Source organism: Trypanosoma brucei, chromosome 8 (genome assembly GCF_000210295.1).
Source record: "Trypanosoma brucei gambiense DAL972 chromosome 8, complete sequence".
Classification (NCBI taxonomy): Eukaryota; Euglenozoa; class Kinetoplastea; order Trypanosomatida; family Trypanosomatidae; genus Trypanosoma; species Trypanosoma brucei.
The window spans coordinates 2090213-2112894 of NC_026741.1; the positions used below are offsets into that span (position 1 = coordinate 2090213).

The 22682-nt window shown below is 50.1% G+C and overlaps 4 protein-coding genes across 4 annotated transcripts; all 4 read left to right on the plus strand.

The window, feature by feature from the left end:
• Nucleotides 1-280: 280 nt before the first annotated feature.
• Nucleotides 281-15109, plus strand: TbgDal_VIII8310 (hypothetical protein, conserved; the record flags this gene model as incomplete). The annotated part of the gene is made up of 1 exon (XM_011777861.1): nucleotides 281-15109. One exon carries the CDS (start codon nucleotides 281-283, stop codon nucleotides 15107-15109), a length of 14829 nt encoding a protein of 4942 aa, XP_011776163.1.
• A 565-nt stretch (nucleotides 15110-15674) lies between these two features.
• Nucleotides 15675-17303, plus strand: TbgDal_VIII8320 (hypothetical protein, conserved; the record flags this gene model as incomplete). The annotated part of the gene is made up of 1 exon (XM_011777862.1): nucleotides 15675-17303. One exon carries the CDS (start codon nucleotides 15675-15677, stop codon nucleotides 17301-17303), a length of 1629 nt encoding a protein of 542 aa, XP_011776164.1.
• A 1000-nt stretch (nucleotides 17304-18303) lies between these two features.
• On the plus strand, nucleotides 18304-20421 carry TbgDal_VIII8330 (hypothetical protein, conserved; the record flags this gene model as incomplete). The annotated part of the gene is made up of 1 exon (XM_011777863.1): nucleotides 18304-20421. The coding sequence occupies one exon, from the start codon at nucleotides 18304-18306 to the stop codon at nucleotides 20419-20421; it is 2118 nt and encodes a 705-aa protein (XP_011776165.1).
• A 684-nt stretch (nucleotides 20422-21105) lies between these two features.
• TbgDal_VIII8340 (monoglyceride lipase, putative) lies at nucleotides 21106-22050 on the plus strand (the record flags this gene model as incomplete). Its single annotated transcript, XM_011777864.1, has 1 exon — nucleotides 21106-22050. The coding sequence occupies one exon, from the start codon at nucleotides 21106-21108 to the stop codon at nucleotides 22048-22050; it is 945 nt and encodes a 314-aa protein (XP_011776166.1).
• Between the last annotated feature and the right edge of the window lie 632 nt (nucleotides 22051-22682).

Below are 22682 nucleotides of genomic sequence, written 5' to 3' on the forward strand. Positions count from 1 at the left end.
AGGAGGAGAAAGAAAGTGAGTGTGAGGAGAGGAACAAAGCAAATAACCGACAGATAGGGGTTGAGGTCGAGCTCTAGGTGTGTTTCGTAACGAAATCGCCGCGGCCGCTTTCAAGCCGTTGCTGGAAACAAGTTGTCGAAAGGAACGGGGAAGAAAATAGTGTGTACTTGTTTCTGTACGCAGTAGAGTATAGGCATTTATTTATTAATTTGTGGCTGTGAACACTGAAGGGCGACAAAAGAGCCAAAAAGGGATATTTCGCACTCGCGATTTTGCCAAGATGCGTATCGAGGTGAAGTTCGCCAGACGGACGATAGTTATATGTCTTGATGACGGTCCTCCGCCACCGCTGCTGCGGGATCTCAAACAGGAACTTTACACCCAAACAGGTGTACAACCAGCAATGCAGAAACTCTTAGGGAAACCCAAGCTGAATAACCCAGCCAACGACAGCGCATCGCTTGATAGCCTTGGTGTGGGAGACATAACAAAACTCATGCTTGTTGGTTCTACAGCTAAAGACATTGTCGCTGCTAACTCTGCTTCAACCGCCGAGGATAGGCGTCAAGAGGAGGTGCATGGGCAAATGCTGCACAATGTTGTCCGTAACACATGGTTGACTTGCTCCTTTTCGGGTTTCATGGCGGATCCGTATGTGGGTGGTAAGGGACCGGACTTTGAACACGGCACTGTAGAGGTCGCGCTGTTACTGCTTGATGTGGCGGTAACTCGCATTAATACACTTGGTGTTAACAGCACGGCGAGTAATGGGGCTGGTGACGGTAGCGCTGGAGGTCCTGTGGGTCTTCAGCTGCTGCAGACGATAGGCACTGAGGGACAATCTGCGATATCACATCCACTCCTGCGTCACCTAAACGCTCTGGAACGACAAGCCATACAGAGAGCTCATGGTGTGTTGCGCCGCTGCTTTCATTTGACTGTGATGGCGAAAAGCGCGGTGAACCCACCAGAGGTGGTTAAGGTAGTGGCAAAGGTAGTGTCTATAGTTAACGGCCTAAGTGTCGGGGAATGGGTGATGTTGCCAGGTGGGTGGACGGGGATGAAATCCCACACTGTCATTTACCTCTTAATCCAGCGTGAGTCAGCGGAGGAATTTAATGTCGTTGTAGTGAACCGCGCTGCGGATGGAAGCGAATATCATCCATCGTGGCAGACACGGGAAAAAATTGTGGCTTGTCCTTTCTTGCGTTTTGATCATGTGGCGGGGGCACGGCTGCTTGACCGTGCCTTCTGGTTGTTGTTACTTTCTCTTTGGATGAGAAGCAATGTACCCGGTCCACGTTCGGAGTTTGTGCGGGCGGAGGTGTTTTATGATGTTCTAATTCCGTGGCTGGTGGAGCGCCCACCGACTAGAAGCAACCGCCAGAGCAGTACGGTCAGTAGTGGTTCACTGCGTTCCGCTACAGAGATGATTTTAAGATCCCCTTCAAATGAGGGCGTAGACGCAGCAGAGGCTGAGGGAAGCGGCAGCCAGACAACCCTTCCCAGCGCTGTTCAAAGCTACGGGGCCACTGTGGCACGCAATTGCTCTGGAAGTATTAAGGGAGCAGTCACGTCACTTTTATATCTTCTCGAGCAGTATGGCATGAAGGAGAGGGCTGTGCAAAAATCTGTGAAGTATGCACTAAAGTATGAATTTATGATGAGGGCGGCAGAGGATTTGGCTGCCCTCGCCGACCGCTTTCTTAAGAGTGCTGGAAACTGGGAGGGTAGCGATACCGGCGAAAGGCAAGGTCTAACGACCGATAAGAATTTCGAATGTTCACGCGTTGAGCGGGCTTTGAATGAGTTGCGTTCGGCTGGCGTAGGTCATACGGTGTCACCTATCAGCACCAAGGAATTATTCCGCACTGCACACGAGAAAAATATAATATTTACGAACGACAAGAACATTATTCTGAGCCAGGAACATTTCTCAAACAAACCACTTCTTGTCTACTGCGGAGGGCTGCAGGACCCCGCCTCGGCCAGGTTTTCCACACTCCTCGCTGAAGCGGTCGATCAGTTCCGCCTCTCCTCACCTCAGGTCGAGCTGTTGTTTCTCAGCTGTGATGACACAAAAGAGAGGTACGAGCGGCACATCGCCATGTTTTCGTTCGCTCGTGCCGCTTACCCCTGCGATGTGCTCGTGAGGAAATTGTACGTAACAGAAGTTCCCAAATTGTTGCTTTTTGGGCCGGATGGTCGGCTGCTGCACCGGCGCGGTGTCGACGCACTCCGTGCCGATCCGTCAGCAACGTTGTTCCCGCATGGTGGCTTGTGGAACGGCGCGATGCCGTTGACTGCAACAGACGTCGCTATTCTGAAAAGTGGTGCTGCTGTGCTCGCTCACCACACACGGAAGCGGCTTGCCATAACCAACAGTGCGGTTTCTGAGAGGGATGGCTTCATTCCAGTCGGTGAAGCCAGACGCGTGTTACGGATTCTTTCTGCGGTGTGCACCATGGTGGAGCTGCTTCCGAAGGAACCAAACACAGCGGAAGGCTTTTTAATACAGAACACGACAAAAAATGATGTACATAATAACATGATTGAGGGTGTTGCTACCCCCCAGACTCAGAAGGACGCTGCTCTGGTTGGCCAACTGTTCACTCTGTCAGATATTGTTGAAGGGAATAATAGTGGCGGTGGAGACAGCAGCGACTGTGGTGGAAGTTGCGGTCGCCATGAGTGCGGGGTGCCGATGGAGGCGGTTGCATTTCTTAACGGGAGCCTCTTGCCTGCAACATCAACAGAGGCGTACAAAGGTCAGCCGCTCCGAACAGCCGTTCCCGAGGTGCAAAGTCTTACCGACCTGAGGCCCGTTACAAGTTGGGCGCAGCTCCATTTCACGTTGAAGCGTGCGGAGGCCATCATTGACGCTTTATGGTTGCGGGCACGCCACAGCGGTACCACCTCGCGCGTAGCGATTCAAATGCACATTATTGAGGTTATTTCTTGGCTCTTTTTGTTTATTATACCACTTCCGCTACCTCGCGGTATGGACGTGCGCAGCGTGCCCGAAGAAGAGAGGAGTACAGTTGCTGAGTTTTATACAGTGGACGCCTTCCCATCGGCACCAACAGGGGATGGCTCCGGCGCGAACGGTGGTCGTGCAACAGATGTGCAGGGTGGATTGCAGGAGTCCATCTATTCGCTCATGCTTTCGTTCACTAACGCCTGGCAGGCGGTTGAGGTGCCGACACGTGCTTTTGATGCTGAGCGAGGCATAACGGCAATGGAAATGCTTGTCGTATATGATGCGGTTGCTCGGCACACCGCAAATAGTGCCAGTAGTGTTAATAGTAGATTACTTGCTTCAATGTTAAACTGCGACGGCGGTTACTATCTTTCGACTTCCATGGGGGGGCAGAGTCTTAGTTTTGCTCAGGTAAGCGCTTCCATGGAGCTGGTTCGGCCGCAGATGTTGATTCGGCGGTCTGCCCTCCTGCGGTACATAACGGAACAACAGCGAAGGTGCGCACATGAATTGTTTGACCTCCCTATGACAGATAAGTTAGAGGTGCGGAAAAACAGCGTCACAGTGGGGTTCCTTCGTAAGTTGCTTGACAACTGCGGATATCGTCTGGCGGAAACGAGTGGTCCGTCGATGTTCACAGCTGCTGGTGGTAGCGGGGGAAGTGAGATGGAACAGTTAATGCAGTGGTTTTGTAGTGCACGGAGTCCGCTCGCGAGAGATCATCCAGAGTTTGGTCAGCTTCGGGACATGGTGCTGCTTACCAAGTTCCTTGTCACTATGGAGATGCGCGACGCACAGTTGCTTAGACGCCGCCGTCAGCCCGACGGGGATGGTGGTGGAAGGGGCGCGACGACGTGGCGGCTTACATTTGATGCGGACACGCCAGGATTGCAAATGAGTGCTGGTTGGCGTACGAAGCCAATGCCACCGCACTGGGAGTGTATGCTCGTGCGTGGTCGTGACAGTGACATAGCAGATATTGTTGTGACTGGGTTCGGAGGTCGTGAACTTTTATATGGTGAGGGTTTGGTGCTCCATTCCCCGATTGACGTTGGCGTCATGCTGGGGATTGAAAGCGCAACGGAGGACGATGTGTTACACGCGGTTGCTTCAAAGTTGCCCACATTTGGAGGTGCGATGAGCGCTGAAGAGTCCGAGGTTCTACTTTCATGCCTCACCGCACCGTATCTCAGACTACCACTCGTACTGAATTTCTTTGCTTCACAAAGCCACCACACATATCTCTTTAATGCGGCGGTGCAGAGCCTCTTTCGAGCGGCTCTTTTTGAACCTGGGGCATTTACCACTCAGCAGCAGCAGAGCCAGTTAGAGCCAGAGCTTGTGCCGATGCGACTGAACAGGAGGCAACGTGAGGAAATTGAGCAAAGGCGACTCATCGGAGACCTGTCGGCTGTGAACTATGAAGCGTGCCTCGGCACGCCATATGGACTTCTATTGAATGAGTTGCAGCACAGCCCAGATGCCGTGTTGGTTCCTTTGCACCGTATTCTTGTGGGTATAGAAGATATTGGACCATCCTCTGTTTACAGCGCCAACGCTTCCTACGTGCTCTTCATTGTTGGTGTTGTGTGCGATGTGCTCGCGTTTTGCAACCTTGCGCGGGAATTGCGGGATCGAGAGCTTTCCGGCGACGGAGCGGCACCAGGGGCGGTGAGAGATGTGCTCACATCCTTCGTTACAACTGTGCTTCAGTTTCTTGTCGAAATTGTTAGACCTATGTTGTTACTGTGGTGCACGGAGGGTGAAGAGAATGACGACACACCAACACAATGCGTTGTTCACAGCTATATGGCCTCCATACATCGTGCTGCATGGAAATATATGGTGCCAACGACCTCATCAAACTCACCGTTATCACCGACGGCCCTTTCGTCATCGAATCACTTAACTTCCCTGCTACAGTCGTGTTGTTTCGTTCGAGCGCGGCACAGCTTTGGCCTGGGGATGCAACGCACGCAGGTTGCGATGCAGGAGGGTGACAAGCTGCTGACACCAAGGGAACAGTTGTTGCGTTTCCTGCAGGCACAGGGACTTGATACGGCGGATATTTCACATGATGCACTTGAAGAGAGCCAGCGGCTTATGTTGAGTGGGGGGCGTAGGCGAGCTGTTTTTGTGCAAATCCGTAGCGCATACCACAGGGACACCGTTCGAGTACCGAATTTATACCGCAGTGACGCACGCAATACGACCGAGTGCAAGCAGCTAAAACTACCACCAGCAGATGTGCCCGAGAATGTTATATTCGGCTACTTGTTGGAGGACCACAAGGACGTGTTGCATTTCTTTTCTTCTATTGGTGCCGAACAGATGTCAGTTGTGTTTAAACTCATTGTTCACACTGTCCTTCGTGATCATACCCAGGGACGTGGTAGCCGGCGCATGGAAGAGAAGAAAGTACGCAGTAACAATTGCGAAAATGCGGTTGGCACTGAAGGCAACGCGGAAGTAAGTGGGGGCATTGCGCCAACACCAACGTTCCCTCGCCATGGTACCAAAAATGAAGTTGTGCCACAGCCGGTAAATGAGGATCATGCGGAACTTTCCGCGGTTTCTGTGGTCCGTGGAGGCGATGGCCACTTGGGTGAACCATGGAAACAGACTTCACCGGGTGTGTACCGCGGGCCAGTGTCAACAGGTCTTGTTTTTCATGCCCATACGTGCGAACTCTTTTGGCGGAATGACGAGCTGAAGCCCGTGCCCGACAGTATGTCACATTTCAGTGACTTCAAGACCATAATTGGTAACGATGTGCTGCAGTGCGGTCTCGTGAGCCGTAGTCGTAACTACCATTGGGTGCACATCGTAGGCACTCCTTTTGACGTGGTGGAATGGACCCCACACGACCCACTCGATCAGGGTGTAGGCGCGCCTCTGGTGCTTTCAGGCGAACTGCCTAAAGAACCCGTCACTTCTGCCAGTTTTGACGGTCTGATGTTCAACCGCCCTGTTGATGTTTATGATGAGGTGCCATGGCTGAACCGGTCTGAGCGCTGGGCGGTGGATCTTCTGCGTGCGGTCCTTCGGTATAAGTATTCTGCGAACGACATGAAATACTTTCCCGTTGCTCAAGCTGAGAGCCCATCCGCGCCGCTCCATCAAAATAATGACGGAAAGGAGGTCCGTAAGGGCAAGGGTGATGGGGTCAGGGTCATGCGCTTTATTATGAACGATGGTCCCCAGTATACAGATGAAGATAACCGCGCAACATGGAAGGAAATAGTCGCTTACCGCCTGCCGAGCCCACACCTGCATGTATTCAACCTTGTGCCCCATGCGCGACGTGTATACCGCTCACTGGTGTTTACATCAAACCAGCGTTGGTGCCTTCACAGTTTGCCCCCAATCACTGGGCCACGGCCACACGATCAATTACATTTGCTAGCGTTTCAAGCGGGCGAGTTGGACCGACGTGTGCAATGCGAAGGTTCCATTGAAATTCATCGCTATAACAGCGAACTTGGCATGCGCGAAATGTACGTTCCGGCCCAGTTGCTACAAGGCGTCTTGCCCAGTGTTTTGCTCGAGGTGTTTCTTTTCTGGCAGGATGAGGAGGATAATATTCGCGGTTACTCCACAGCTGACGCCCAAGACTACTGGTTCAACTACACGTTGTTTGTACGGCTACGCAGCGGCAAGGGTGTGGGCGCAAAGGGTGGTATCCTGCATAACTTCCGCGGGGGTGAATGGGAGTGCGTCGTTACCCGACGCAATAACACCCAGAAGTACTGTGCGAATGCCAGAAAGCGGCCGCGGAGCCGAAGCACAGCCGCAAGTGAAGTCGACGGAAAGCACCAGAAACAACTGTCGCCACAATGGGAAAATGAGGAAGAGGCAGGGACGGCTGCCGTGGAACAGCATATTACGGACGCACAGGTGTCACTAATGCACAGCAGCCTGACGTTTCTCACAGCCACCGCCTGTCGAACTCTCCTCCAGCGGACAAAGGGCGACATCCATAGTGCTATTTCATATGCTCTTGACCCTGCCAATCAGGATGACGTTATGCTGCTTGTGAGCACGGAGCAACGTAAAGAAAGTGAAAGTGAGGGCGATGAGGAAGAGACGGAACAGCCGTGTATATCAAAAGAACGCCGACATCGGGGACATAGCGGGAACAATGCGGGGGAAGAGCTTACGCTTCTCAACCTCACGCAGAGTGCGAAGCTCTTCCCTCTTCTGCACCTGCTTACAAGACTAGAAGATTGCTCCCACATTTTGTTATGGGGCCGCGTTAACTCGAAGGACGGCTCCTCTCGGCGTTGCCAACGGGGACGAGAGGACCGGCGGAGATGCGAGGAGAATGAGGAGGAGGGCATTGACAAGTGTTCTGTGGCTGATGTCGTGTTGATTGAGCTCCCACGGCTGTGTATAACATTCTACCCTCACGTTGACACCGCCACTGGGAGCCTCCGTTTGCACCTTGCCGACCACCCTGGCTGGTACATTGCAGAGGCGACAGATTATATTAGTGGCGTGCAAAACTTCCTTCCACAGCTTCAGGAGCCATTTCAGCAATACGTGACTCTTTGTAACAGCACAGCTGGCTTTGCTCTAATGGTACCAAACCACGACTTCACTCCAATGGTAGTGAGTGGCGACCCTTTCAACAAGCTACTTCTATTCGATCGCTCATCGTTGCGGTGGAAGGAGCGTGTTGCGTCAACTTTCTACCTTTACACGGTTCACCCCTGCAGGAGTTTCCTTGTACCACCCAGTCTCGCCGCGTCGCTTTATTATGCCGTACTGCAGTGCGCTACAGGCCATTACGCGGCTGCCATGCGCACTTTGGAGTCGTGCTATACTGACAGTACATTCACAACTGAAGAGTGTTTTATGTTTACACTTATGGGCAGAACGCTGGACGATCAGCATCCCGATGCCCATGCGGTACGACTCAAGCTGGCTCATGCTGTATTGTACGGTCCACAGAAACCCCAATGGCCGTTACACACCGAAGTTGCTGCATATCTTCAGAAGAAGCGGCATGTCTCTCGTGCGTGTCAGCTCACACGGGAAGAGTTAATCGATTTGATGCGCCGCTGCAACAGATCCTTGCCAATTGTGCACGCGCAGTTGCAGCTGTGGGCAGCCCTAGAGAAAGAGGAAGAGAAACTGCGGTTATCGAATGACACCGACGCTGACACTAACGTTGTTCCCTCCCCAGAGACGGTTGTGCGCTTGGACACGCCTCTTATGCATCGCTGCGGGCAGCCATGGGAGCGTTTGTTATTATATCAGTGGACACACATTTCTTCTCAGAGGCCTCGGCGTATAACTTATAAGGTCCTGGACGAGAAGGCACTAGAAGATGAAGAGCTGGTAAAGTTCATATGGAAGGATACCCTTCTTTCAGACGAGGAGAGTGGGGGCAACAGCAGACTGGGGTTTTATTTCTTGTACTCCCTTAAACAAGGCGGAACCGCGCAGCCTAAACTTGCTGGTGAGGATGTGCGTGTAACTTTATGCCAACTACTGACTCGTTGGTTTCACCTACGGCACTCCCGTTGGGGACGGGAGGAGCAACAAGATGGCGAAGCAGAGTCGCGTCCGTCGTGGTGTGGGGCTGTGCTACAGTTGATGGACATTCACCCTGAGGCGGGATGGCCGGCGCCACCAAACTCCAGGCATTTACTTCACCGCATGAATAATGGTGTGAGCGTGGTCGAAACCAGAGAAGTGGATGAAGCAGAGTCGGTTGTGGCGCTGATGGACAGACCGTCACCGGAGCTCGTGGAGTTTTACCGCAAGGTAGAACAGGTAGCGTGTAATTTGCATGGGAACAGCCAGGTCGTACAGCAGCGGCGTGGGGACCTACTACTTAGCATAGCAGTAACCTCGGCGAGAAGAGTTGCTCACGTTCACATGAGAGACCACCTGCAACCTCGTATCGTCCCCTCTAACACTGCTATGGAATGCCTTCAGGTTTCATTTGGCTCTTTACTATCAGCGGTGCCGAATGTATCACGTGACGATGGGGTGGGTAAGGATGCGGAGGAGGAGCATGATAAGTTGATGAGTGCCGGCAACCCGTGGTATCAACGGCTGACGGCTCTCTTTGGCGCCCCACTTAGTGATATGCCCTGCAGTGCCCATTTAATTTGTACCGAACAGCTGACGCACGAAGATGACCCCGGCGACGGACGTTGTGGCGATTGCTTACCCCAGCTTCCTTTCGATCTTCGTAAGCTCCCGCGGTGCAACGCCCCTTTGGCAAAGAACATGCTCGATCGTCTTGAGGCCGATGTTGGTAATTTTGCAATGAAGCAGCGCCAGTGCTTGTCAAGAACCCTAACTGCGTTCTCGCAGGAGAGACTATACGCCATTTTGCGCAGTCGCTCCACAATCTTTGCTACCCGTCAAGTTTACGCGGAGGTGACTTGTGAGCTTCAACGGTGCATTGATGAGCTGTCCGCGTTGGCTGCTAGTGACGAAGCGCTCGTGCATGAACTCACTGCTTCTATACTACACTCCGCCAACGACGTGTGTAGATCTGACTGTGCAGACGAGGATGCACCTGGTGACGAAGAGGATTTGCTCCGTGCGTGCGATTACCAGCTACAGCGTATAAAGGGTGACCAGTGCCCAGTCCCCTTAGAGTGGTTGCTCTGTTCGCTATTAAGTACTGAAATGGATGCTGATCTGCAAGCGGTCAACCCATTTCATGGCGGCACGAAACTGTTGCAGGCGCAGCTACTTCTCCTCACGGTGCTGACCAATCGTTGTCATATTGCGCAACAAGCGAAGCAAGCGGTCAGACAAGTGATGCTGTTCCTCGAACTCTGCGCGCTGCTCAGAGGCATGGACGACGAGTGCAAGTATGAGGCTTCAGCAACAAGGTCTTTCCCAGTATCGCATTGCAGTGATGACATGGGAGTGATGGAGTGTCACGACGCTTCAATATCGTGGTTGCAGGAGTTGCTGCAACTTTTTTCTATCGGGGTGGATGTTGACATGTTGTTTAAGGGTGAAGGTCAGTCCACAGATGGCAACCTCCAGCTCAACAAAGGCAGCAACACCAGCAGTCACAATGGTTTGTGTTGCCGCTGCCTGCCTGAAGATTTGCTGCAGGTGCTAGAGAGCCGTCTGCAGCATTTATCGAATGAAGTTATCGAAGCGCTGACAGTGAGGCGCTACTGCACTGATCTTTCGTGCGATGGTTGTGGTGACTCCTCCACTGTTGTGACACTCGACCCGCGATACCTAATGTTTGAATTCATTCACAACATTTTGCTTCGAGCACGACAGGTGGAGATGGTGCGTTGGTTTGTACAGAACATTAATGCTGGGGTGTCACGGGTTCAACAGATGATTATGGGCCAAGGGAAAACCACAGTCGTTGGTCCCCTGCTTGCTCTGATTCTTGCTGATGGACAGCAGCTTGTCACGCAGGTTATGCCAACGGCGCTGCTAGAGCAAACCAGCGTTATTCTTCGACGGTGTTTTAGCGTAGTAATACCTAAACAGATTTACACTCTGAAGTTTGACCGCTCCTTCGATGACAGTGATAGCAGCCAAGTGAACTTGCTGAAGCAGAAGCTCACGGCAGCTACCCGAAAGCGAGGCATTCTCATTTCTGCTCCAGAGTGTGTCAAATCGGTATTTTTAAAGATGATTGAGCAACTCCACTTGGTTGAATCTGTAATGACAGAGTATATCGATGCAGAAGATGGGAAAGTGGCCGCGTGCGATACGGCCGATGAGCGTGTCGCCGTCCGAAAACAGGAGCTTATGCACCGTACAAGACAACGTTCCTCCATGGCTGATGCTATCGTTCCCATCCTGCAGCTGTGGCAACGTGGGGTTCTTATAATGGATGAGGTGGACGTTCTTCTTCACCCACTCCGGTCGGAACTTAACTTTCCCATTGGTTTAAAGCACCCCATTGAACTTAGTGGCCCACGCTGGGTTCTTCCCATGCATTTACTTGACGCCATATTTTTTTACCAGAGAAGACGTACAACGACTGCGGACGGAGACGCGCATGGGGCCTTCGGGGACGGCCACGTCAAGGCAACCGCCATCAGGTTAGAGGGTCATCCTACAGGTGTAGGGGAGGACGTGCAAAATGAAATTCTTGGCCGCATTTGTGATGTTATTGCTATGGGTTATGAGACTCGAGCACTGCAGAGGGAACCGCATCTTGTGCTTCTTGATAGTCTATATTACAATGATCAACTCCTTCCCGCGTTGCTCCCTTGGGCGCAACTGTGGTTATACAGACATTTTCAACTCGAGAAGCATGCTTGTTTGCTGGGTCACGCTACGGGGCTCGCTGCGTCGTTAGGATGGCGCCAGTTCTTGGAGATTACAACATTGTTTTTAAAGTTGGGGGAGCGACCTTCAAGGGACAGTTCAATTGCATGCGTCATTAACTCCACATTCAGCCCATTGGGCATACAACTACTTTGCCTCTCACACGACTGGCTTCATCGTATCATGCCGCATGTGCTCTCGAAGATCGACCGTGTGGGCTTCGGTCTGCTCCAGGAGCGGGAATTGGCGTTACTGTCATCAGAAGCACGTGACCGAATGCCGCTTAGTCGACGGACGATGGCCGTGCCATTCGTCGCCAAAGATGTCCCAAGCCTTAGCTCCGAGTTTGCCCACCCCGACGTAGTGATTGGATTGACAGTATTGGCATATCGTTACGAGGGCATGCGTTTTGCTGACATGAGGGATTTGCTGTTGCAACTAAAACAGGACTTCGTCCGGCAGTCCGGGCCGGAGGATCACCGGCCGGCGGCAAAACTGTATGCGCAATGGTTGCGGCTCAGTCTGAGCTGCTCTGCTGAAACCGAGCCGACCTCACACGGGGGAGGAATACTGCCTCGAGTAGTGCCGTCTGCAATCACAACCATGGGAACTACATGTGTTGAAGCCACGAATGATCGATCTGGTATTCCCCTATCTCAGCTTCAGGTAACAGATGAGGTAGCACTTCATGCATTGTACCTGCGTTTACGACGTCTGCCGGATGTGATTCACTACTACCTTTCTTCACACATATTCCCGAGAACTATGAACTTTCAAGCGTTGAAGATAAGTGCCTGTGGGCATGAGCTTGGTTCCTCCATGCTATTCACCCGCCGCATTGGTTTCAGCGGAACACCTAGCAACTTACTGCCGCTTGATCTCGGTGATTGTTTCTATGAACCTGGGAGCGATGGACGCGTGTTGTCTGTTTTAACAAATCCCCAAGTGGTAACGGTATTACCGTTGCAATCAGATTGGACACCACTTCGACTGCTCGACCAAATTGCGTCTTCGCGGAGTCAGCCTTTCCATGCACTTATCGATGCTGGAGCACTAATAACGAACATGGACAATGAGACTGTTGCCCGTTACTTGCTTAGCCGACTGTCAGCTGATCTTTTTGACGGCGTTGTTTTTCTGGATGCAAAGGACCGCCAGATGATTTTACAACGCAGCAATGGTTTGTTAGTTCCTGTGGCGCAGTCTGGCATCGCGTTGAACCGCCGTTTTACATTCTTCGACCAGGTTCATACAACAGGAACGGATATTAAGCAAGCGGCAACCGCAACAGCAGTGCTAACATTGGGAAAAGACCTTGTTTTCCGTGATTATGCACAAGGGGCGTACCGCATGCGCGGTATTGGGAGGGGACAACGCCTGTGCCTTTTCGTCATTCCTGAGGTACTTACTCGTCTTAACAACTCACTTGGTTCTGTGCAGACGGGGGACTTACTTCTGGATATACCTGCGTGGCTGTTGTTGAACTCTGTGAGAATGGAGGGACTTCAGTTTATTAAGCTGACCACGCAAGAGATTGCTAACGTGTGGAGGAAAAAGGCCCTGAAGTATTTGGTCACAGACGCAATTCACGCCGATGCCCATCCTGATGCGCACACCGAGGCCGGTCGCTGCTACAGATTCGACTCGCGAACCCGGAACCTACGCCTTCAAGAATTTTCGTCCAGTGATTCTGGTGCGTGTGGAGGTGTTTCGCTGCCTGATGGCCCGTTGCTGCGCTCGTCTATTCGCGAGTTCCGCGAACCTGTAGATTTCCCGGTTGATTCCACGGTTGACACGGCGGTTCCATTTCTTCAGCGGTTGAAGCAACAAATGAACGAGAGGCCACAGGAGCTTATTCGCGCTGAAGCTGGCGTTCCTTCGGACGGCTGCGACCCGCAGCGGGTGCTTACGGAGCTGATGGAACGGTTGGAATTATCACTTACTTTACGCGCTGACGGCGCAAATGTGGCAGTGCAGGATATGGTCGGACATCTGATGAATTTCGACTCAGAGGTTGTGCACGAGCAGGAGGCAGAGGAGGAGCAGGAACAGGAGGCGGAGCAGGAGGAGCAGCGCGTTTCCGTCGCCTCACGTGACGATGAGTTTCAAATACCGTGGCGGGTGCAGACTCTACAGGCGTATGGTAATCTCACAAACGAAGAACTTGGGAATGTTGGTTCAAAACTGGTAGTTAAAGGTGGTTGTTTCTATTCCATGCAACGGTTTCGACTAAGACCTGAACAGCCGGCAATTATGGTGGATTGGAAGGTACAACTAAGTGACAATTACTTTCGTGAGGAGTGGCATGGAGTTGGGGAGCGACGGTTGAAGAACGCCTTTTTGTTTTTAGAGTGGTTGCCATCCGACACGGCGCAATCTGATGTTTCCACCGGCGCTGGTGGCTGTGTGTCTGGCGGCAGTACTCTTGTCCCACTGCAACGTGTTCACTGCGGACTTGTCACGCTAGCTGAGGGGGAATCACTGAGGTGGATGATGCACCACCCTTCACGACACTCCGGTAGCGTTCGTATGGCGCTTCGTATGGTAAGCAACGGATGTTACATGGACGCCTCTGCAGCCTTTGCTGAAGTTTTCCCATATTTAACGGCACAGCAGGAAGGGAATCGATGGGAGTTGTTGAATGTTCCTCCGTCAGCTCCTCATATGAATTCCCAACAGCGTTGTGTGGGAGTGCTTGAAACTCCAAGCGCAGAGAGGGATGGGGCTGCGTTGCTTTATCGTTTTTTCAACAACGACATGTTTTTCTCTGTGGAAGAGCTGGCGGTGCTTGGGGTGATGCTAAAAGATGTGACGCATGTGGACCGTCTTCGCTTCTTCACTGACTGTCTGCGAGCTCGCCGGAGGCATCGTAATCATTGGGATGACACACCGGTCGCCGTATTGTTTGTTCCTCCGGGACAACAGATGAACGCACGGCTCCTTGCCATTCTTTCCATCATGCAGGTTCGGTTTGAGGAGCTTCAAAGTAGGCTGTGCAACGTACCGCCACCTCCGCAGTTGGTTGATCAGCTGCAATCTTTTCATACGCGTCTGAATCGTCTCCACTTGGAACATGTGGTCGATCATCACCATCATCGTGAGCGCGTGCAGCCGCGGGACACTGAGAACGTATTATCTGTTTCAGCTATTGCACGTGTTCTTTTCGATGTTTTTTCGGGGATACTGAAACCTTACAACTTGAACGATGTATTACAAGCGCTGCAGTACTTTGTGCACAGGAAGGGGTCGACTGTGGTTCTAACTGAAAAGTTACACAACACCACCGTAGATGCTGCTGCAGCTGAATCGCCCTTCGTGCGTTGCGTAACGGAAGCATTTCCCGTGCTGAATTTGGAGTTTCTCGACCGGTGCCTTGTAGCTTTGTGTGCACACAACCCTGCCGTTGAGGGGCCGTGGCACTGCTCTGCCTGTACCCTCTTGAATGACCCTACCGTCAAGCGCTGTCTTGCCTGTAACACTGCTCGAGCCACCGACACTGCTGGCGCTACAGGAGGCATCAGTAGTGATGATCCTCATGGTAATGAAAGTCATGGTGGCGAGGCGGAAGAGTCGTGGGCCTGCCAACAGTGCACTTTCATCAACGAGTCCCGCCGGTCGCCGCTGTGTGCCGTTTGTCTCGGTCCAAACCCCAATCCGCTGCCGCAATCGCAACCGGTGCACTCATCGGGGGACTTCATGGGGGCTGATGCGGGGAATGTGCGTGGCTGTCCTGAGGGATATTGGGCCTGTTTGGTGGAACAGGGAGGCTGCAGTAAATTTAATCCTAACACCGTGTTTTACTGTCAGGTGTGTGACAAGGCGCGTCCTGGATTGGCCACCCTCCGTTTCTAATGAGGGAAACAATATATATATATATATAGTGGGGAACTTTCCACTTTGGTACAGTATCGTTGGGGCGTGAGGCAAGGACGCGATGGGAAGGCGGCAGTGAGTGTGTGTAAAAGCGATCAGTTACGTCCACATTTGCTGTTTTTTTTTTGGTAGTTATTTTTTTACTGTTCATCAGATCGTGGTAAACATATCCTTATCAGTTTTACACGGACGCGCATGATCAATTGCCCCTTACCATATGATTTCTTGTGTTTTTCTTGCTGAATTCAAAGGGATGGGATGATCCCGCCATGTCAGATTATTATTTTTTTTTTGGCTTCCCTCAGTGTTCCTCCTTATTTTTGTGCGAGGGTGTTTATTGTTGGTCTTTCACTCCGCTAGACTGTACGAAACGAACGCTTCACAATTGCAACCACCCGTACATACTACCATATTTTTGGGCTTGAGGATTTCTCCATTTGACGTTAACATCGATGAACTTTCCTTTTTTTTTACTTTTTTATCATTTTCGAATTGGTCAGGTCGCTAAGGTTCAATTCAAATTCCGTAAGAGACATTCTTTCAAATGAAAAGCAACCGCAAGAAGGAGAAATCATGGATGAAGAACCATCCCATGGAGGGTGACGACATCATCACCTCCTTCTATGACCTTTTGTGTAAGCGAGATCCCAAAACGATGAAACCATGCCGAAATGTCTTTGTTCCTGACACGGTGGTATACGAACATAACTTTCCTCGCGGATGGTACACAACTGATGTGAAGGCGAGGGAAGTTATGCGGCGGCAGGGAAAGGACTTGGATGCAGCCACAATTGAGTTTGGCTTCAGTCGCGATGTTGCAGAGAATTTTCCCATAGTGGCCACGTACTTGTCCATCCACGAGGAGAATTTAGGCAATGGCGTAACGGAAACAACAACACGGGTGCAGGTATTGAACAAGGAGGATATTGGTGCTTTTGTTGCACGAAAAAGCAAAAATAATGGCATACTTCAGCGATTTGTCTTCCCTAAGGGTTACCACAACAATGTGATCAAAGTTGTATGGAGCCCGCGTATAGCCATAATTCAGCGACGTAAGAACAAGTATCCCATCAAGGACAGAAAGCGTGCTGAGATTGATCCTTTTGCCATCACAGTGACGTATGAGGGGCCGGAGTACCTTAGCGAGGAGAGCGGTGTCTCCGCCCACGTAGCATTTGAGGTAAAGAATATCTGTGCTGAGATAATCAAGCACTTCTTTCACACAGAGCACAAATATATTACACGCATGGTTTTGTACTTTAAAGGTGATGGGAAAGATCGGCTGTGGCTCTTGTGGTGTGGCTCGTTGCGTGTAGCGGAACGGATTGTACCGAGTAACATGCCCATGAATCTTGCGCCAAGGTTCGGTGAGCCTGCACGTGAGGGAGCACTTAGCGAGCGGGAGATGTTGCGCAGAGTTGACAAGGCATATTACGTGATCACGAGAGATGGACCCTTCTATGAAACGTACATACGAGGGGGTGACAGTCATTCCAACGTAAGTTCTGGGAAGCGAAGTTTTCGTGGTGTTGATACTCGAGATTCATTATTCGCGGATGGCGGGGAGTTGGACTCCTTTTATGCAAAGAAAGTGAACGAGGAGGAGAATCTTCCCACGGAGTTGAAAGATCACCTGGAGGACATGAAAAACGTTGAGGAGATGGTGTTGGAGACGTTCAGAGATATATTCTACAATGCCTACAGTCATTTTTTGAGTGCTACAGATCGTCCCTTTGACGTTGTGGTGCCTCCTAATGTGGTAAATGTCCTCTCACCGGCTTCCACAAGTGAACTTATGAAATTCCTCAAATTGGGAAGGAAATTGATAGCAGAACCTTTAATGCAGGGGGAGAATGGTATTCCCAGCGACGCTGCTGCTGAGGGCACTGAGGCCGCTCACGCATCTTCTGGACAAATGGGACCGGTTGCAGGTGAGCAACCAATGGTATTTGCCATCCCCGAAAAGTTTTACACGCCCCTCTCGATGCTGAGTAATAAAGCAGAGGAATGGATAAGAGCGCACTTTAATGAGCGCCGTGAGGAAGCTAGAAAAGGACATGGAGGTCAGGCGGAAGGGGAGCAACCACCCGATGGTGGTTCCGCAGAGCGTGACGAGCGGAAAACGGATTCGTCCAACGCGCAGAGGCCTTCTGTTTCCTACGTGAATATGTGAGTTTAGATGGCATACAATATATATATATATATATATATATATTTGTGCTTGTTTACACGTGTGGAGTGACGTTTTAGATCTTTCTGTGCATGTTATCAATTTGTCAGTCTGTCAATCTATCAATCTATCAATCGATCTGTATATATGTATATATATACATATATGCAGTATCAATAGTTGGCTAGAGCGCCTGTGGTGCGATTGCCACCACCATTTTGTATCCCTCTAAAGGTGTTCTTCACCGGGAAGGGAAAGTTATGCGGGACAAACTGAACTTTGTGAAGGTGTAGCTTGGATTACTTTTCCCATCTTTTTTTTTCCTCTGCTTTTGTTATTATTATCCGCTATCTATTTCCCTCTATTTTCCCCTTCTCTCTACATGTATATATATTCACATACACTCACTGTGTATCTTTCCCCTTTCCTCCGATTATTGCTCCATTTTAATGTTGGTTAAGAAACGTCGTATGTGTACAAGTGTGTTGGAAGTGGAAGGCTCTGCACCTCAAAACCTCCTTCCTAATACAAAACCGTGAAATAATAAAGGTGGAAGTCACCTTTCAATGCTTTCAGGCGTGGAAAATGCTACTTCTATCAAATTGTAAGAAATGGAAACATAAAGGGAAATGCTATCTTTTTTGCTTTTCTTGTGTATGCTTTCTCTCTTTTTTTTTTCCCCATTGTTTTTATCTTATGTATAGTATTTCTATAGAGCACAGTGTGAAAGGAAAAAAAAACCATAGAAAAGAAATAGACTGCAAAGGTGAGGTCAAAAAGGGAAAGAAAGAAAAGAATAAATAACTCTGAGCCAAAAACATTTTTTTTTTTTTTTGCCGAACGTGCATCAACAAAACGTGCGTATTAGCGTTTGACATTTTCATTGGCTTGACCGTTTACCGTTGTTGTAAATTCGAATCATTGCTCCATAGGCGGAGGGAAAAGAGCACTCCAATACTTATCTATACATCCATCTAAATACTTTCATGCTCGCTGTAAGCGGATGATGAGTGCCAACAACTGCACCCCTGATGGAAGCTCCAATAGTTTGCTCCCTTTAAAACCAACCATTTCTAATGATGATGCCGATATGCGCAGGAGGTGGACTCCGCTGTTAAATTTACTCGCAGTCGACAGTGAAGCTGCCGATGGAACCCCCGCTTCATTAATGATTGTCGCTCATGTCACGTACCGCTCCTCGTTGCTTAGGCGCGCCCTCCGTCTTTGGGTGAAGCACCTAGAAGATTTTTACCGAAAGGAGCAGTGGCGTGAACACCTTGCGAGTGAGTGGTACGGACGGAGGCGCTTGTTTCTCTTCTTTCGTGCGTGGCAATGGCGTTACAATACGCGATTGCAGCTGGTAGCAAAGGGAGAAAAGGCACAGACGCATTGTTTAATGGCGGTGCAACGGCGTGCTTGGAGGGCGTGGGCAACATGGCTGTTTGCGCAGCGGGCGGTGCGTAAGGCGGTGTCGAAGTTGCTTGACGACATTAGAAAAGGTACACGGTTGAGGTTTTGGTTATTGTGGCGCAGATTTAGTACACGCCGTGTGGCGTACGGGAGGGTTGTGCAGCAGATGAGGCATCAGCATTTGTTGCGTGGGTGGATGCAGTGGCGTCGGCTGTTGCTTCGTGGGGAAACACGCCGGTTGTTGTCGACCGTCATAACACTTTATACACCGTGTTCATGGATGCATGATGTAATGGCATCTTTTCAACCGGCACTGGCGCGTCAACCCGTACGGTTGCATTCGTCCTCCTCCACATCACGAGGCAATACGTTGGGTGAATGGTACTCGTTTAAGCTGATAGCCCTCCGCTTTTATTTCATCCAGTGGATGGGTGAGACCGCATCACGGCGCGGAAGGCGGCTGCTGAGGTACGAGTCCGCCGTCCAAACCGTCAAACGCCATGTTGATATGAGCAGCATAGCGGGTAGGTACCACACATGGTTGCTGTATACCGCCAACAATATTCACAGGCGCCGCATTCTGTCGATGTTATGCAGGCGTTATTTCCGTAAGTGGACCCTATTCGTGTCCCTGGAAGCTCTGTTTAGGCAGTGTCAGCAGACTGTTTATCGGCGTGTGAAATTGTTGACCTTGCTTACTTGGCGTGGGCGTGCGCAGCACCAGCAGGAACATAAAAATCTCTTGCAGGTTGCAGATGCGTTTTGCGCAAGGACGTTGCAGGAACACCAGCGCCGTGAGTGTTTTGTGTGTTGGAGGGCACGTTTGCATTCGAGGGAGGAGTTTCGCAGGTTGGAAGCAGAGGTACGGGATCGTCGCATGGAGCTCTTGAGGGACTTGGCAGTTAATCGACTACTGCATGGTGTCCTCCTCAACTTCTGTGAACCTCCTAATGTGAAGGCAGCCGATCCTGTGGGTGGGCGCCATAGTCCCTCGTCTGGTGTGGAAGAGAAAACTGCAAACTCAAGAAAGGTATCGGAAAGGTATATAACGATAACTCCAAACAAGCGTGACGGATGCAATGCATCGGTGGAGTTCGTGGAAGATGGAAGTAATTCCCCTAGAAACCCTGTTGATGCATTCCGGCGTAAGTTAATGAATCAGCCTCCAGCTATTCCTCTTGGGTTCGGTTCAGTGGCCCCACGCGCTGCTGTGGTCGCTCAACCTCCCGCTCATCGGTTGGATTCGGCACCTTCCGTTGAGATTCAATCAATGTTATCCACTTCCTCTACGTTAGCTCCCGCAGATCTCACGAGGGCCTCACCACCATCCTCTCATTTACTTTCATTTGATCCCTTGCCGGGTACTTCGGAGGATTCAAACTGTACGACTTCACGCCCTGATGTTGCAGAGGGCCGAAGGTTATTAACGGAATATCGTGTCATGTTAGCCACTGCACCTAGTGAGCGGGAGGAGATGCGGATTGTGCGCTCCAAGCTCGACTTGTACAAACTGCAGAGGCAACGTGGCGGTGGTTTACTGAACGCCGATGATGAACAGGCAGAGAAAAAGCAAGTGCAGCGACTTATATCCCTGAAGCAACGGGAGTTGGATCGCCAGGCGCTACGGGCGCGGGTGGAGCAATTGGCTAAACATCTGGAAGTAGTGTTGAGATCATCTTCTGTTAATAGCACTGCTGCCAACCCAACTTGATGGCAAAAATGCGGATGGGTTTGTGCATATGTCTGTGTGTGTGTGTGTGTGTGTGTGCCTTAGCTGGCGTTGTGTTTTTACGAAGGACCATATATGACAAGCGGCTATATACGTTACATACGTGCACTTTTGGCTCTCGTAAAAAAAAAAATATAATCGTGCATATCTTTGCTTTTACACCCTCAACTGAGGTGCACTGCGGAGAGTCGCCACCGTGTGCGTGTAGCGTATAGGTATGAAGGGACATTGCATATATGCGTAGCTTCATGTTTGTAGGTTTAACACTTTGTATTATTTTTTTGTTTTTGGCCGTTGCATTCATGATGCTATTTTCACATTTTGTTTCATATTTATTAATTTATTTTTTTCTTAACTGTTCCCCTAACACTTCTCTCTTTTCTCTTCTTTTAACTTTTCACCCACGTTTCCGTTCGGGTGCCGTGTTGCGGGTAAACACACTCCAACGAAGTGGGATACCTTTAAGCACATTTATCGCCTGTCACGGTGAATAGAGCGGGAGGAGGGAGTAGAAAAAAAAGAAAAAAAAAAGAGAATTAGTGGCCGAAGTCAGTAGCAAAGCCCGGGCACTGTTTGTTTTTCCTTTTTTTTTTTAAAAAATATTACTACTCTCGCTTTCTAGTATTATCACTAGTTACTCCACTATTCAGTAGTCCAAACACTGCGATGGGATGTTTTTGCTGCTGCTGCTGCTGCGCTGTCCGTGACAGTCACGATTTAAAATATGCCACACCGGATCGTGTACCGCCTGATGGGGAACTCTTCCCATGGTATATACAAAATAGACAAGGACTTTGGCTTCATTTTCGTGACTGGCCACCACCGCGGGATGTACCGAATGTACGCGGCGTACTTTTTATTGTGAGTGGACTTGGTGAGCATACCGCCCGTTACGGTGGTGTGGGCCGTTATTTTTCCCGTGAAGGGTTCCATGTGTTTTGTATGGACAACCAAGGCGCTGGTGCAAGTGAGGGCGCAAGATTGTACGTTTCGGACTTTGATGATTTTATTGTTGACTTTTTTCTCTTCAAGAGGCATGTATTTTCCCTCTATCCGGAATATGAAGCACTACCCCGGTTCCTGTTGGGCCATTCCATGGGTGGACTCATAGCTACTCATGTCTCCCTTCGTGATCCTACCGGGTTTACGGGGTTTATTTTCAGTGGACCGGCATTAAAACCCCATCCGAAGCTTGCTTCATGTTTCAAGCAGTGTTGTGTGGGTTTAATGTCAAGTTGTGTGCCTAAATTTGGTGTAGGAAGCATAGATCCCAAATCAGTGAGTACAAATCGTCAAGTGGTAGAGTTGTTAGAACAAGATCCCCTTAACTTTGATGCTAAGTTAACGGCACGGTGGGGTAAAACAATGCTTGACGCTATGGAATCTGTATGGACGCAGGTAGAAAGGGCAACATACCCGGTACTGATTTTACATGGCGCGAAGGATGCTTTATGTCCAATTAGTGGTTCACGGAAGTTCCTTGAGTCCGTGCCAACTACGGACAAGCAGTTGATTGAATACCCTGGTTTAGGTCATGAAGTGTTGACAGAAGTGCGCTGGAGGGAAGTACTTGGTGACATTTTAAAGTTTATTAATGCACACTGTAAATAGAATCTTGTTTGTTTGTTTGTTTTTTGTTTTGATTCTTTCTGAGGCTATTTGTTCTTTTCCCTTCACGTGCGATGTGTCTCCCGCTGTGCATTTTCTTCTCTTCTCTTCTCTTTTTGGTTTTGGTTTTGTTTACTTTTGTGTTCAATGCGGGTTGCCATGCTGTCTTTGTGTGTCTGTGCGTTTCTTTTTTTTTTTTTTTGTCTGTCTGTGTCTGTGTCTGTGTGTGTGTGTGTGTGCGCGTTTCTTCCGGGTTTTGCATTTCTATTGTAGGTGAAAATACCCGTACCCCGTTCCGTTTCCTCGCAGTGGTGGTGTTGTATTTAATATTTGTAGTTATCGATATGTGCGGCATGACACAGATCTCATGCGCACCGAATTGAACAATAAAGGAGGAGAGGAAAAGGAAAAAAAAAAAAAAAGAAACCAACGAAAACAACTGGCAAGAGGGGAAAAATTAAAAGAAAAAAAAAGGGATCAGAAAAGAAAAGAGGAATGAAGGGAAGAGAGAAGAAGGTGTGGAGGGGGGGGGGGCTTCATATATGATATGTTTAGTTATTGTGTACCTCCTTTAAGCAGTGGCCACTCTAACTCTTTTAGTTGCGGTGGGTGTGCGTTTCTTTTTCTTTTTTTTT